The 12,161-nt window shown below is 36.0% G+C and overlaps 1 protein-coding gene across 1 annotated transcript; it reads right to left on the minus strand.

Annotated features, from left to right (window-relative positions):
• Positions 1–5,504: 5,504 nt before the first annotated feature.
• Positions 5,505–10,813, minus strand: LOC149921945 (uncharacterized). Its single transcript, XM_090162194.1, has 5 exons — positions 10,800–10,813; positions 10,026–10,520; positions 6,543–6,747; positions 6,222–6,420; positions 5,505–5,770 (listed from the first exon to the last, which is right to left on the minus strand). Exons 1-3 carry the CDS (start codon positions 10,811–10,813, stop codon positions 6,555–6,557), a joined length of 702 nt encoding a protein of 233 aa, XP_090018320.1. The 3' UTR covers positions 5,505–5,770; positions 6,222–6,420; positions 6,543–6,554.
• Positions 10,814–12,161: the final 1,348 nt, after the last annotated feature.

Below are 12,161 nucleotides of genomic sequence, written 5' to 3' on the forward strand. Positions count from 1 at the left end.
GAAAATACCATACCGTTTCCGCTCCGTTTTGTTTCCCGTTATGGTACATATATCCGTTTCCGGTCCGCTTTGTTTCTCGACCATTGTTTCCGTCCGTTTCCGGTCCGTTTAGTTTATCGCCTATTATTTCCGTCCGTTTCCGCTCCGTTTTGTTTCCCGTTATGGTACATATATCCGTTTCCGGTCCGCTTTTTTTCTCGTCCATTGTTTCCGTCCGTTTCCGGTCCGTTTAGTTTATCGCCTATTATTTCCGTCCGCTTCCGGTCCGTTTTGTTTCTCGTCCGTTATTTCCGTCCATTTCAGCTCCGGTTTATTTCTAGCCCATTATTTCCGTCCGTTTCCGCTCCGTTTCATTTATCGTCAATTTTTTCCGTCCGTTTCCGCTCCGTTTCATTTATCGTCAATATTTTCCGTCCGTTTCCGCTCCGTTTCCGCTCCGTGTGTTTCTCCGATATTATTTCCGTTCGTGTTCCGCTCAGTTTCATTAATCGTCTATATTACTTAATATTTATGCTCAGTTTCCGCTCCCGTTTTATATTTTGCCTTCCCTCAGTATACACTCTTTTTAGAAACGTTTACTGGGCGCCGCCATTATCGTACAGACAACCAACGATCCAGCCCTCTACCGCAGAAATTTCATCCCCCCAAAACCGGTTTTCTCATCACCCTCCCCGTAGACTGTAAGGTAATGGCGGTCGATTGGGAAGGCGCGTTTAAGAGTCTATAGTCTTGAAAAATGAGGAAAAATTATTTAATTTTCCTGAATACAGAAATTTACAGAAACAATTATTATTTCTATTGAATTGAATGTAAAACTAAAACTTTACCGCAAGCCGGGTCACCCCGCCAAATTAATCCCCCTTTTCGCTAAACGGCCTTTGTACCTTTTGCGATTCTGCACATTGATGTACGCAACATAGTCGTAGAGCCGGTGAAGAAGGGGGATTATGATCTCACTGTCTGGAAAAGTAAGAGACCCAATCAGCAGCCAAGAGAGAAATTAAAACAGTGTCCATGCTTCAATATACGACGTTTTTTTTCGGAAATTTACTCCGATCCCGTTCCGTTACAACAATTTTTCGGAAATTTGCTCCGATCCCGTTCCGTTACAACGATTTTTCGGAAATTTGCTCCGATTCCGTTCCGTTACAACGATTTTTCGGAAATTTACTCCGATTCCGTTCCGTTACAGAGATTTTTTCGGAAATTTGCTCCGATCCCGTTCCGTTACAACAAATTTTCGGAAATTTGCTCCGATTCCATTCCGTTCCGCTACTTTCTTATAAATTAGCTCCGATTCCGTTCCAGCGCCGCGGAACGGAACGGAGTCCGCGGAAACGGAATAATTTCCGCTCCGTTGCAGCTCTCTAGTCCGAATTATCACAGTTATAATAAGTCGTCTAAGTAAAAAGTAAGTAATATTTTAACGCTCCTGCTGAAGATCGTTTCTTTTCCTTAGCGACTAAGCGGGTTTAATGAGACGCTGGCGCCATCTGCGACTTTTATCTTAAACTATTTACGCATATTTCTTAAAATTTTAGAGAGCTTTTATAGCTCACTAAAAAACTTTGATATAAAAATCATAGAAAACCACCAAAATCCTTTGGTTATTCTTAAGAAAAACAGGTGTATTTTTCCTGTATTGTCGTTGGTAAGCGAACTGCTATCTTGCTATCTTGCAGTTTAAATAGATAAACTTCTGATCTCATTTGCAGGTAAAAATATACGAATTAACAGTGTTTAGGGAAGATAATTGTCAAAATTGAAGCTATTCAGAACATTTGCAAATGTTTTCTATTGATTTCGCTGACGCCAATTCATTTTTTAATTTATTTTCCGAAATTGACGGCTTTTAAAATTCATTTTGCGCGTGAAAATACCTCTACATGTTATGGTCAAAAAAGCACGCAAAGAAGGCTGTGTGCCCAAGACATGTTACTGTAGTGTAGCGCGCTAAAACGTCATTTCAAAATCCGTTGTAATTATAAGGCCAAGGCTTCACGTTAATTTTGCTCTAATTTTATTTTGAAAAACTGCAAGTACCAAAAATTATGAGCTCGAATAACAGCTAACCAATTTATTTAACCTTATTAATACGAAAATAGTTGAAACCTTTAATTTAAATGTGTGAAAAATGAACTAACTTTTGAAGCGGCGAAAAGACCAGACTATTTGCGTCGGAGAAACGCGTCGGCTGTATTCATCCGCTCTTGCAAAAACACGAGAGAGTGAGGAGTAAAAACGCGAACAAGTAAAGAGACTAAGCTTTATTGGGGAAAAATATGCGGTACTTAGGCCGATAGGCCTTCAAGGCGAAAAACTTTAATAGGCTTAACGAGTAAAGACAGGCCAGTGCAACCCTGGTTTTGCATTCTTCCAAGTGTAGGTATTTTTGCCTAAATATATACATATAAAAATAAGTTTGATTTGGTGTAACACAAGCTGAAAGTGTGCCGTTAGTGTAGCCAATAGATTCCAGCTGGGAACATTCTAGAATAACTGTACATTGTAATCTGACGCAACACAGACAATTCTTAGTTGTTAGTCATCACCCTTTGCAGCCTCCAAGTTGACACCCCCCCCCCCCCGTTCATTTATCACGTGATTACAGAGCCCATTTCATTTTTAGCCATCGAAGCGATGGACCAAAGACACTTCGAAAATAACGATGACTTCGAAAGAGAGTGAAAATTACTCATTGTACAGTTTTAAAATAGTTGTTTCGTAGATAAATATTGCAAACTCTCGTTCTTGGGTTGCAATATTTTAGCACTAGGGTGGCGAGCTGCAGTTAACTTATAATAAATTATTATTCCCTACAGGATTACAATGTTTTCAAGGGTAGGGCCAAACCCAAAACATTGACAGCGTACCGAACCAATTTCTTCTCAGCGTTGGTTCCCAGCGACCACAAGCGTCGAGTATTCCCAAACGGGAAGGTCCAGCGGATAGGCCAGGATGGACCTTTGAGTGAATACGACATTCATCTGGAAAAGCATTACCGCTACTTCTTAGTCTCATGTAAGTTCCTCCCAAGTGTATAAATGGAAGTGGACAAGCGATTTCTGCAACGTACGAAGTAGCCAAAAGCCTGTCAAAAGAATTGGGCTCCTCATTCTCAAAAATCGACTCCTCCTACATTGAGAGCGCCACTTAACGGTTTAAAATGAAAGCTACGGGTTAAGAAACACGCGCTTTGCCATTGACGCCGTGTTAAATATTTTATCTTCTTTCCGCGTTACAGGGGTTGATTTCTTTTCCACATTTGACGCAAAGCTGGGGCCCAAGGTGTCCATTTCAATTAATACAGACACAGTATCCTTAACTATTTTGGGTTATCTTCGGTTACTATTAAATAACAGCGCTTACTTTTAAGCCACGCCAAAAATGAATACAATTGATACTTTTTCGAAGGATTTTTTATCCATGTTCTCCTGTTTTAATTATCAATTATTAATAATAATAATCATCTAGGCTACTACAAAAGGCACCAACTGAGGCCCAAGTCAGCTAGCGACTTTTAAAAAAACACCGAGTCATCTGATATTTATCCAGGTGACGAGAGATCTGTTGATCTAGTTAAACCAACCGAATTGGATGGGACAGATGGAACTTACCTTCAACATGCTCCCGCGATGGAAGATGGAGTACATTTGGGATTGCACTCCGCCGATGGTTCGAAGGAAGCTGGCATGACACAAAATATTGATGATCCCTCGGTTGAATATTTGAATAATAATTGTAAAATGTAAAAATAATCGAAAGTGGATAAGTCTATTATTTAAACAAAACAAACAAGTTTTTAAATAAATACCATTTTAATTCAAATAATTGTTTGGTTGCGTAAGAAAACATAATTAAATAAGTTAAAATTATATTCGTTTTACCAACTTTTGTTAAATAAATCGGAAATTTTGTGGATAATGAATAAAAAATTCCGAGCACTAGTTTCTCTAAACATGCCAAAGGTATACTTTTCCATTGTATGAAACATTTCTCAATATTATAATCGATGAAGAGACTAGAACTGGTTTGGTTCCAGATTGCCCCATTCAGGGCCGGCGGATCGTGTTAATCTCGGGTGGGTAGTCAGAAGAAGGGGGGGGGGGGCGGATTTATTGGGTTATCCTACATAAAAAGATAGGCCCATATAATACTAATTAAGAGAAATTGATAGAGGTAAAAACTACAAAAATTGCAGTGTTCCCAAAAGGGAAAATCACAACTTAAGCATAGACCTTTGACAAGTCTTTTCATTTCCTTCGCGTCCATCCCCTTTCTATTTCTGAAAATACGGTAAAGACTGACTTCTATCGGGAAGTGATGCAGAAGTTAAATACAACACTATCTATCATGCTTTAAATATCGGTGATGTTGAAAACTATGCCCCGATTGAAATAGATTAAAGTAAATCATCAAAATCAAAATTTAAAAATACATAAAATGACAAAAGCATAATTTTCATTAGTCTCTTTGTATCAAACATTTATATAAAAGAGTTATTAGCTACCTCCCGTTGTGAAGTAGGAATTATAAGTGCATATGCAAACACTATAAATTTTAGAAGGTAAACGATACTAAATGTATATTACATATATGATATTGAGTTGATTATCTGGTTAGCAGTGGGCTCTAATGTAAGTGTTCAAAAAATAAATAACTGATTCTCCCTAAACTGCTTATTTGACACCAAAGCCATAAAGTCTCCATTTATTTTTTAAATAATTGTAATTTAAATAATCGGTGCCTAATTTTAAGGAACGAAGTCTTCTACCACAAATTGGGGTAGTAAAAGTACCCACAGTTGCCAGTACTACGTTTTATAACGTTGTCTCTACATTTCTATATAATTGAGTTTAAATATTAGTACTCAGATCCTTCAAACATCGTTACACGTAGCCATATGAATTTTAATAGCTACATGAAATCACGCGTCAAAATATTTGGAAAAATTGTTGAATCAGTTCATTTCCGAAAATGCAAAGCGCAGTACAGTTTTTGCATTGCGCAATTAATACTATGTAATAATAAATTTGAATAATACTAAATTTTTGTAGTTTTTACCTCTATCAATTTCTCTTAATTAGTATTATATGGGCCTATCTTTTTATGTAGGATAACCCAATAAATCCGCCCCCCCCCCCCCTTCTTCTGACTACCCACCCGAGATTAACACGATCCGCCGGCCCTGAATGGGGCAATCTGGAACCAAACCAGTTCTAGTCTCTTCATCGATTATAATATTGAGAAATGTTTTATACAATGGAAAAGTATACCTTTGGCATGTTTAGAGAAACTAGTGCTCGGAATTTTTTATTCATTATCCACAAAATTTCCGATTTATTTAACAAAAGTTGGTAAAACGAATATAATTTTAACTTATTTAATTATGTTTTCTTACGCAACCAAACAATTATTTGAATTAAAATGGTATTTATTTAAAAACTTGTTTGTTTTGTTTAAATAATAGACTTATCCACTTTCGATTATTTTAACATTTTACAATTATTATTCAAATATTCAACCGAGGGATCATCAATATTTTGTGTCATGCCAGCTTCCTTCGAACCATCGGCGGAGTGCAATCCCAAATGTACTCCATCTTCCATCGCGGGAGCATGTTGAAGGTAAGTTCCATCTGTCCCATCCAATTCGGTTGGTTTAACTAGATCAACAGATCTCTCGTCACCTGGATAAATATCAGATGACTCGGTGTTTTTTTAAAAGTCGCTAGCTGACTTGGGCCTCAGTTGGTGCCTTTTGTAGTAGCCTAGATGATTATTATTATTAATAATTGATAATTAAAACAGGAGAACATGGATAAAAAATCCTTCGAAAAAGTATCAATTGTATTCATTTGGCGTGGCTTAAAAGGAAGCGCTGTTATTTAATAGTAACCGAAGATAACCCAAAATAGTTAAGGATACTGTGTCTGTATTAATTGAAATGGACACCTTGGGCCCCAGCTTTGCGTCAAATGTGGAAAAGAAATCAACCCCTGTAACGCGGAAAGAAGATAAAATATTTAACACGGCGTCAATGGCAAAGCGCGTGTTTCTTAACCCGTAGCTTTCATTTTAAACCGTTAAGTGGCGCTCTCAATGTAGGAGGAGTCGATTTTTGAGAATGAGGAGCCCAATTCTTTTGACAGGCTTTTGGCTACTTCGTACGTTGCAGAAATCGCTTGTCCACTTCCATTTATACACTTGGGAGGAACTTACATGAGACTAAGAAGTAGCGGTAATGCTTTTCCAGATGAATGTCGTATTCACTCAAAGGTCCATCTTGGCCTATCCGCTGGACCTTCCCGTTTGGGAATACTCGACGCTTGTGGTCGCTGGGAACCAACGCTGAGAAGAAATTGGTTCGGTACGCTGTCAATGTTTTGGGTTTGGCCCTACCCTTGAAAACATTGTAATTCTGTAGGGAATAATAATTTATTATAAGTTAACTGCAGCTCGCCACCCTAGTGCTAAAATATTGCAACCCAAAAACGAGAGTTTGCAATATTTATCTACGAAACAACTATTTTAAAACTGTACAATGAGTAATTTTCACTCTCTTTCGAAGTCGTCGTCATTTTCGAAGTGTCTTTGGTCCATCGCTTTGATGGCTATGACGTAACCCAGTCCATCTTCAGTTTCTTGGACCACGTAACCCCTCTCTCCGTACTTTCTCCGCTTCAACGCCTCGCCCATGAAATCTCTCAATAAGTTCTTTTTCGGTGATTTCATCCTATTTAACAACCTAGAAATATTTCAGATTTCAGATTGGGATTTTAGGTTATCTGCCTAAAATGTTCTTGTTGTTGGAAGCGCTCTCCGTTACATCTCTGACAATAAATGCAAACTAAAAATGAAATGAGCTCTGTAATCACGTGATAAATAAACGGGTGCGGGGGGGGGGGTCTCAACTTGGAGGCTGCAAAGGGTGATGACTAACAAATAAGAATTGTCCGTGTTGCGTCAGATTACGATGTACAGTTATTCTAGAATGTTCCCAACTGGAATATATTGGCTACACTAACGGCACACTTATTTTTATATGTATATATTTAGGCAAAAATACCTACACTTGAAATAATGCAAAACCAGGGTTGCACTGGCCTGTACTTACTCGTTAAGAGCGGATGAATACAGCCGACGCGTTTCTCCGACGCAAATAGTCGGGTCTTTTCGCCGCTTCAAAAGTTAGTTCACATTTTTCACACATTTAAACCAAGAATGTATTTATTTATACTCAGGGAGAATGAATAAGTCGAGACTATTGACGGACACGTTGCGCCCCTAAACCCGTCACGCTAAGGGGGGGGGGGGGAAAGGAGAGGTTCTTATTTTTTGCGTCCTCGCTGCAGTGTTAATCGCGTCGAAAAACGTAATTTTCAAAGGTACAAAGTATATTTCAACAATAGGAACATATATATAGGAACAAATATTGTTTGTATTGAGTAATTAACTTAAAATAAACAAAAAATTGACTTTTAAAGTCTTAAAATAAGAACTTAACCTTATGTAGTTACTTTAAAGAAATAAATAAAAACCACTATTGCACAGTAAAAACTGGGCAATAGTGGTTTTTATTTATTTCTTTAAAGTTTTAAATGTCCATAATATTTGTCTTATGTAGTTATTTTTTTAATTTTTTTGGTTCTTTTTCTCCCACTGTCACCTTCCTTTTCATTTTTTTGGGCATTTGCCGACAAATTATTTAGGAATCTCATTTTGATTAAAGTTCTTATTTTGATAAACTCTGTTACCACATCTCTTGGAAAATTTTTAAATTCTTTTAGGATTTCGTTGGTCACATTTTTGACAATTCCTACCTCGTTTGATATGGTTTTTTTTAAAGTATATTCATGGTGGTAGTCACAAAAAATTGTTTCAAAACATTTCACAGATTTAAAAAACTCTTTTGATGGCACTAATATTCCCCCATATGATAAATGAGATACCCAAGATGGAATATTGTAATTGTGATCCAATTTTTCTTTGGTATCATCAGTTAAGTTCAAGTCAGGATATTTATTTTTGCATTTTTTTGCAACCCAACCAGCCAAATATTCAATCCCACCCTCTTCGTGCTCGCTAAGACTTCGTAATTCTGAATTCTTTAAATTCTGCTCTTCATTTAATTGATAGTTTTCTTTCATTGGACCTGACAAGAAAACTTTTCTAGGTGGTGAGTTCATTATTATGTTATTATTGGTTTGAAGGTTTTGAAATTTTGAAAGTAATGAAACATTTTCTAAATTATTTTTATCACAATTATCAATTATAGTGCCATTTGGCTCAAATTCCTCCTCACTACTTTGTAAACATTTTACAGTTGGCGATTTAATTAATACATTACTACTGGCTTGTAGGTTTTTGACTGGTGAAAGCACAGAAAACGTTCCTAAACTATCTTTTCCATAACGAATAATTGTATTGCTATTTGACTCAAAATCCTTCTCACTACTTTGTAAAAAAATATCTTCATTTTCCATTTCAATATCATCAAAAGTTATTTCTGATTGTCGAAAAACATTTGTCACAAAATACTCGTCATTAATTTGAGAAGTAGTATTTGAATTTGATTGCACAACCCCAGGGTTTTTGCCAAGAATAATCATTCTTATGCGATACAGGGCATTTAGGGGGGTAGGGTGGTCATCTAAGCCTCCACGTGTTCGCAATTGAGAGAAAACAATTTCAAGACAATCTTGGTTAAGACGATGTGTTAGTAAATAAGAAGTCCCAAATTTGTAATGAAGGTCAAACCATAAGCTTTGGAGAGATTTAGTAGTAATTATGATTCCTTTTTGAAACATTTGCAAGCAATTTTGTGATTTCTTGATACATCTCATAGATTCCATGAGGTGAATCATATTAGTTAAAGCTTCATTTTGATTCTCAAAATCAACTCCAAAACCACTTTTGGGGCCGTCTTTTTTATAGCTATTTAAAATGTCAAACCATTTATTAACAGTATCAATGAAATTTGCAGTTTCTAAAAGAATTTGGTCATTTCCCTTTGCCATTCTCCTAATTGCTGTGGCAACAGTGTGCGGCTAACCTCACATTTTGACGTTCAGTTTTAACACACTCCACATGTAATCTAGTAAGTTTATTACAGGTCTTTAATTCTGCGTTGTCATTATTGATCAACTGAAGAATTGGGTCTTTTTTAACTTCTATATCGTTTATGTGGAAACCGTAATCCAAAAACCAATTTCGAATTAATTTTAACAAATGCGGTGCATCTGCAAAACAATAAATTTGTTCATCGGGAGCTGCTGTACTAAAAAAATAGGTTCTAGATGTAGAAACCCCCAACTCCCTCCAAAGAGCCATATTTGAACCACCCATATCGTTAACGCATGCCTTGACAATAAACCCTGCATCTTGCAACTTAGAAATAGCGGTATTTAGAATTTTTTTCGTCATTTTTTGATCAAAATTTAAGTATAACGGCTGTTTCCAACTGGAAAACAACCCTCTGGCCATTAATACTTGTAGTTGAGAATGTTTCCCTATGATTTGGTCTTGTTTTTGATCATATTCATACAAAGATCGAACTTTAACTTCATCAAAATTCAATACCACTATTTTGTCCATATCTGGGAGATCAGATCCAGTACTTCTCATTAATTTAAAAACATCCTCTAGGAAGCCTTGTTTAACATCGATTTTAGCTGCATATCGCTGTAGCGTTTATATATGAGGCAGAGGAAAATTGCATTTTTCCCTTAGATAGATGTATACCCTCTTACTAAAATATCTAATTGCAAAGGCTTTGGCAATATCATCACTACTCCAGCGCACTTTTTTTTCCCTAATAACATTTTAATTTGGCTTCATGAGAATAATTTTCGGAGAATATGGTAGCTTCTTTCTTGTAACGAGTTAGGCCTCTTTGCTACCTTATTTAAGCGTTTCAGCTCTTTTTTTGCTTTTTTAATTTCAAATGATTTTTCTAAAACCTTAAATTTAAAGTCCCGTATTATCTTATTTTTCTTTTTCAGAATAAGTTTTAAATCACTATACCTATTCTTAAATTTTTTGAGTTCATTTATGCAAGAGTTATTATCACATTTAAACTTAAAAAGTTCAATTGAAGCTTCTTGTTTATCACAGTTGCATCCGCAGCAGTGGGAGCCATTGCCTTGGACAGTATTATGCTCTCCGATTAACACATCAGAATCAGACGATTCGAAGCTAGTTTTCTTAAATGATTCATTTAAAATATCTTGACTAGTAGAGTTATTAAAAGATGATTCTTGACTAGAAGACTTGTCAAAAGAGCACTCCTGACTATTGAATGTACCATCAGAATAATTTTTATCACAGCTATTAAGCAATTCATTAACTAATTGCTTTCGCTCTCTGGTTCTTGCACGCCCTTCTCTATCCTTGGCTGCTGTGGAAAATTGGCATTTATCAATTGGCAAATTTTGACTAGGAATTGCGTTTTTAACTAAACGTTTCCGTGCTTTCAGGCCAAGTAGTTCAGCTTTGAGATTTCTTTCAAAATCATCTTGCCTAAAATGTTCAGAACAAATTCTAGCTGTATTTGGATTAACGTCACTGCGATAACATTTAGTTAGCCAAATATTTCTTATATTTTTGTCTTTTGGAAAAGTATGATATGTAACTTCTTTGCTGAGCTTTGAGGAAGAATAATAATTCTTACACCCAAATATGGCACAACAAAATAAATCTACTTTACTTCACTTCACTTTATCTAGACCACTGCAAAATTTTCAATGAAAATCCCCTTAGCTTTAGCATAGGCTTAAGGTATTAATGTACAACTCTCACGTCTTTATAATCATTTTTAAGTCTGTTACTCAACATTAGAGTTTTTAAAACGATAAAAAACATTATAATGAGAACCACGCATATTAATTTTGTAAACCTAACGATTATTTTCTTACCTTGTTGAGATTTTAAAACAGTTTATAAAGTTTTCAAACGAACGCTAATTGCGTTATGATATCCTCCGGGCGACGTCACTCCAAGCTATATTTCAGAGCCAATCATATATCGTAAAAATTCAGAGGCAAAAGCCCCGTTATAGTGCAACCTTATAGTGTATTTTCTCTAATAACCTTGGTCTTGCCCAACTTGTTAAAATGTTGCTCTTACGTCACAAGACCCAGCTTTATTAGTGTATTCCTCGCACGAGCGATTTGCACGCGCTCTAGAAAAAGCTATATTCCTCGCGACTGTAGCGCGCGCTCGTAGGCTTGTCAAAGTAAGAGACTGTGACGTAAGAGCAACATTTCAACAAGAAGGCCACGTTACTTAATAAAAAGAACTATTAGAGAAACGCTAAAAATAATCTCGACATATTCATTCTCCCTGACTATAAATAAATACATTCTTGTTTAAACCACGGGGTAGAAACGTTCGCGAAATGCGTTGTCTCATGCTTTCCCTAGTGGGAGAGGTGGGGGTGGAAGTTTAGTCTGAAACGTTTCAGCGGGTTCGTCTGCTTCGATATATGGACCTCGTGTCCTCGTTCGGGCCTCGGGCTAAAAAGGGATCACGATTATTGTCAAAAGAAACAACCCAAATCTAAAAAGCCGAATGGGTAGTATTACAATTTTAATTATCATCGATGTAGTCATAAATTGTTTGTTTTAAATATAATTTCAGGGGTAAACTTTAAAAAACGCTTCAAAATTAATATCTTAATTTGCCCAATGAAGAGATTGAATCTTCTGATTTACCTTTTGTAAAAATAAGTTTTAAATGCTTAATTTCAAATGTTTTTCTATATTTTTATTCTTTTTAAACAGCTTTGCTTAGAAAAAAATTAAGGCAAGAGGTCGGCGGAGCGAATAAATTAACCGTCAAATTTCGATTAACCATAGAAAGTTTGGTTAACTGTTTTTATGAACATTTTATACGAATAACATGCAAAAAGAATCGATTTTTTCGTATATTTTTTGGATAATTTGCGGTTATGAATAAAAATAAATAATTGGATAATTTCTTATTCAAACGCCGATCTCTAATTAAGGCAAATCCAATAAAAAATGATGACAAATGAAGCATTCCATTAGGCCTACTTGTCCATATTTAGTTTATATACAATTGAAGGCACTAACGTTATTAATAAACTTCACTACAATTTCAATTTAACCCAACTTATGATTAAAGATGATTTGTGATAGT

Source organism: Leiobunum rupestre, chromosome 11 (genome assembly GCF_980474605.1).
Source record: "Leiobunum rupestre chromosome 11, qqLeiRupe1.1.hap1, whole genome shotgun sequence".
NCBI classification, from domain to species: Eukaryota; Metazoa; Arthropoda; class Arachnida; order Opiliones; family Sclerosomatidae; genus Leiobunum; species Leiobunum rupestre.

Bases quoted from the DNA above. Each gene is read 5' to 3' on its own strand.
- LOC149921945 (XM_090162194.1), bottom strand. The intron at 6,748-10,025 runs GTATAGTGATTT...AAATATTTCTAG, and splicing joins CTCAAAAAATTTAAGAATAG to GTTGTTAAATAGGATGAAAT.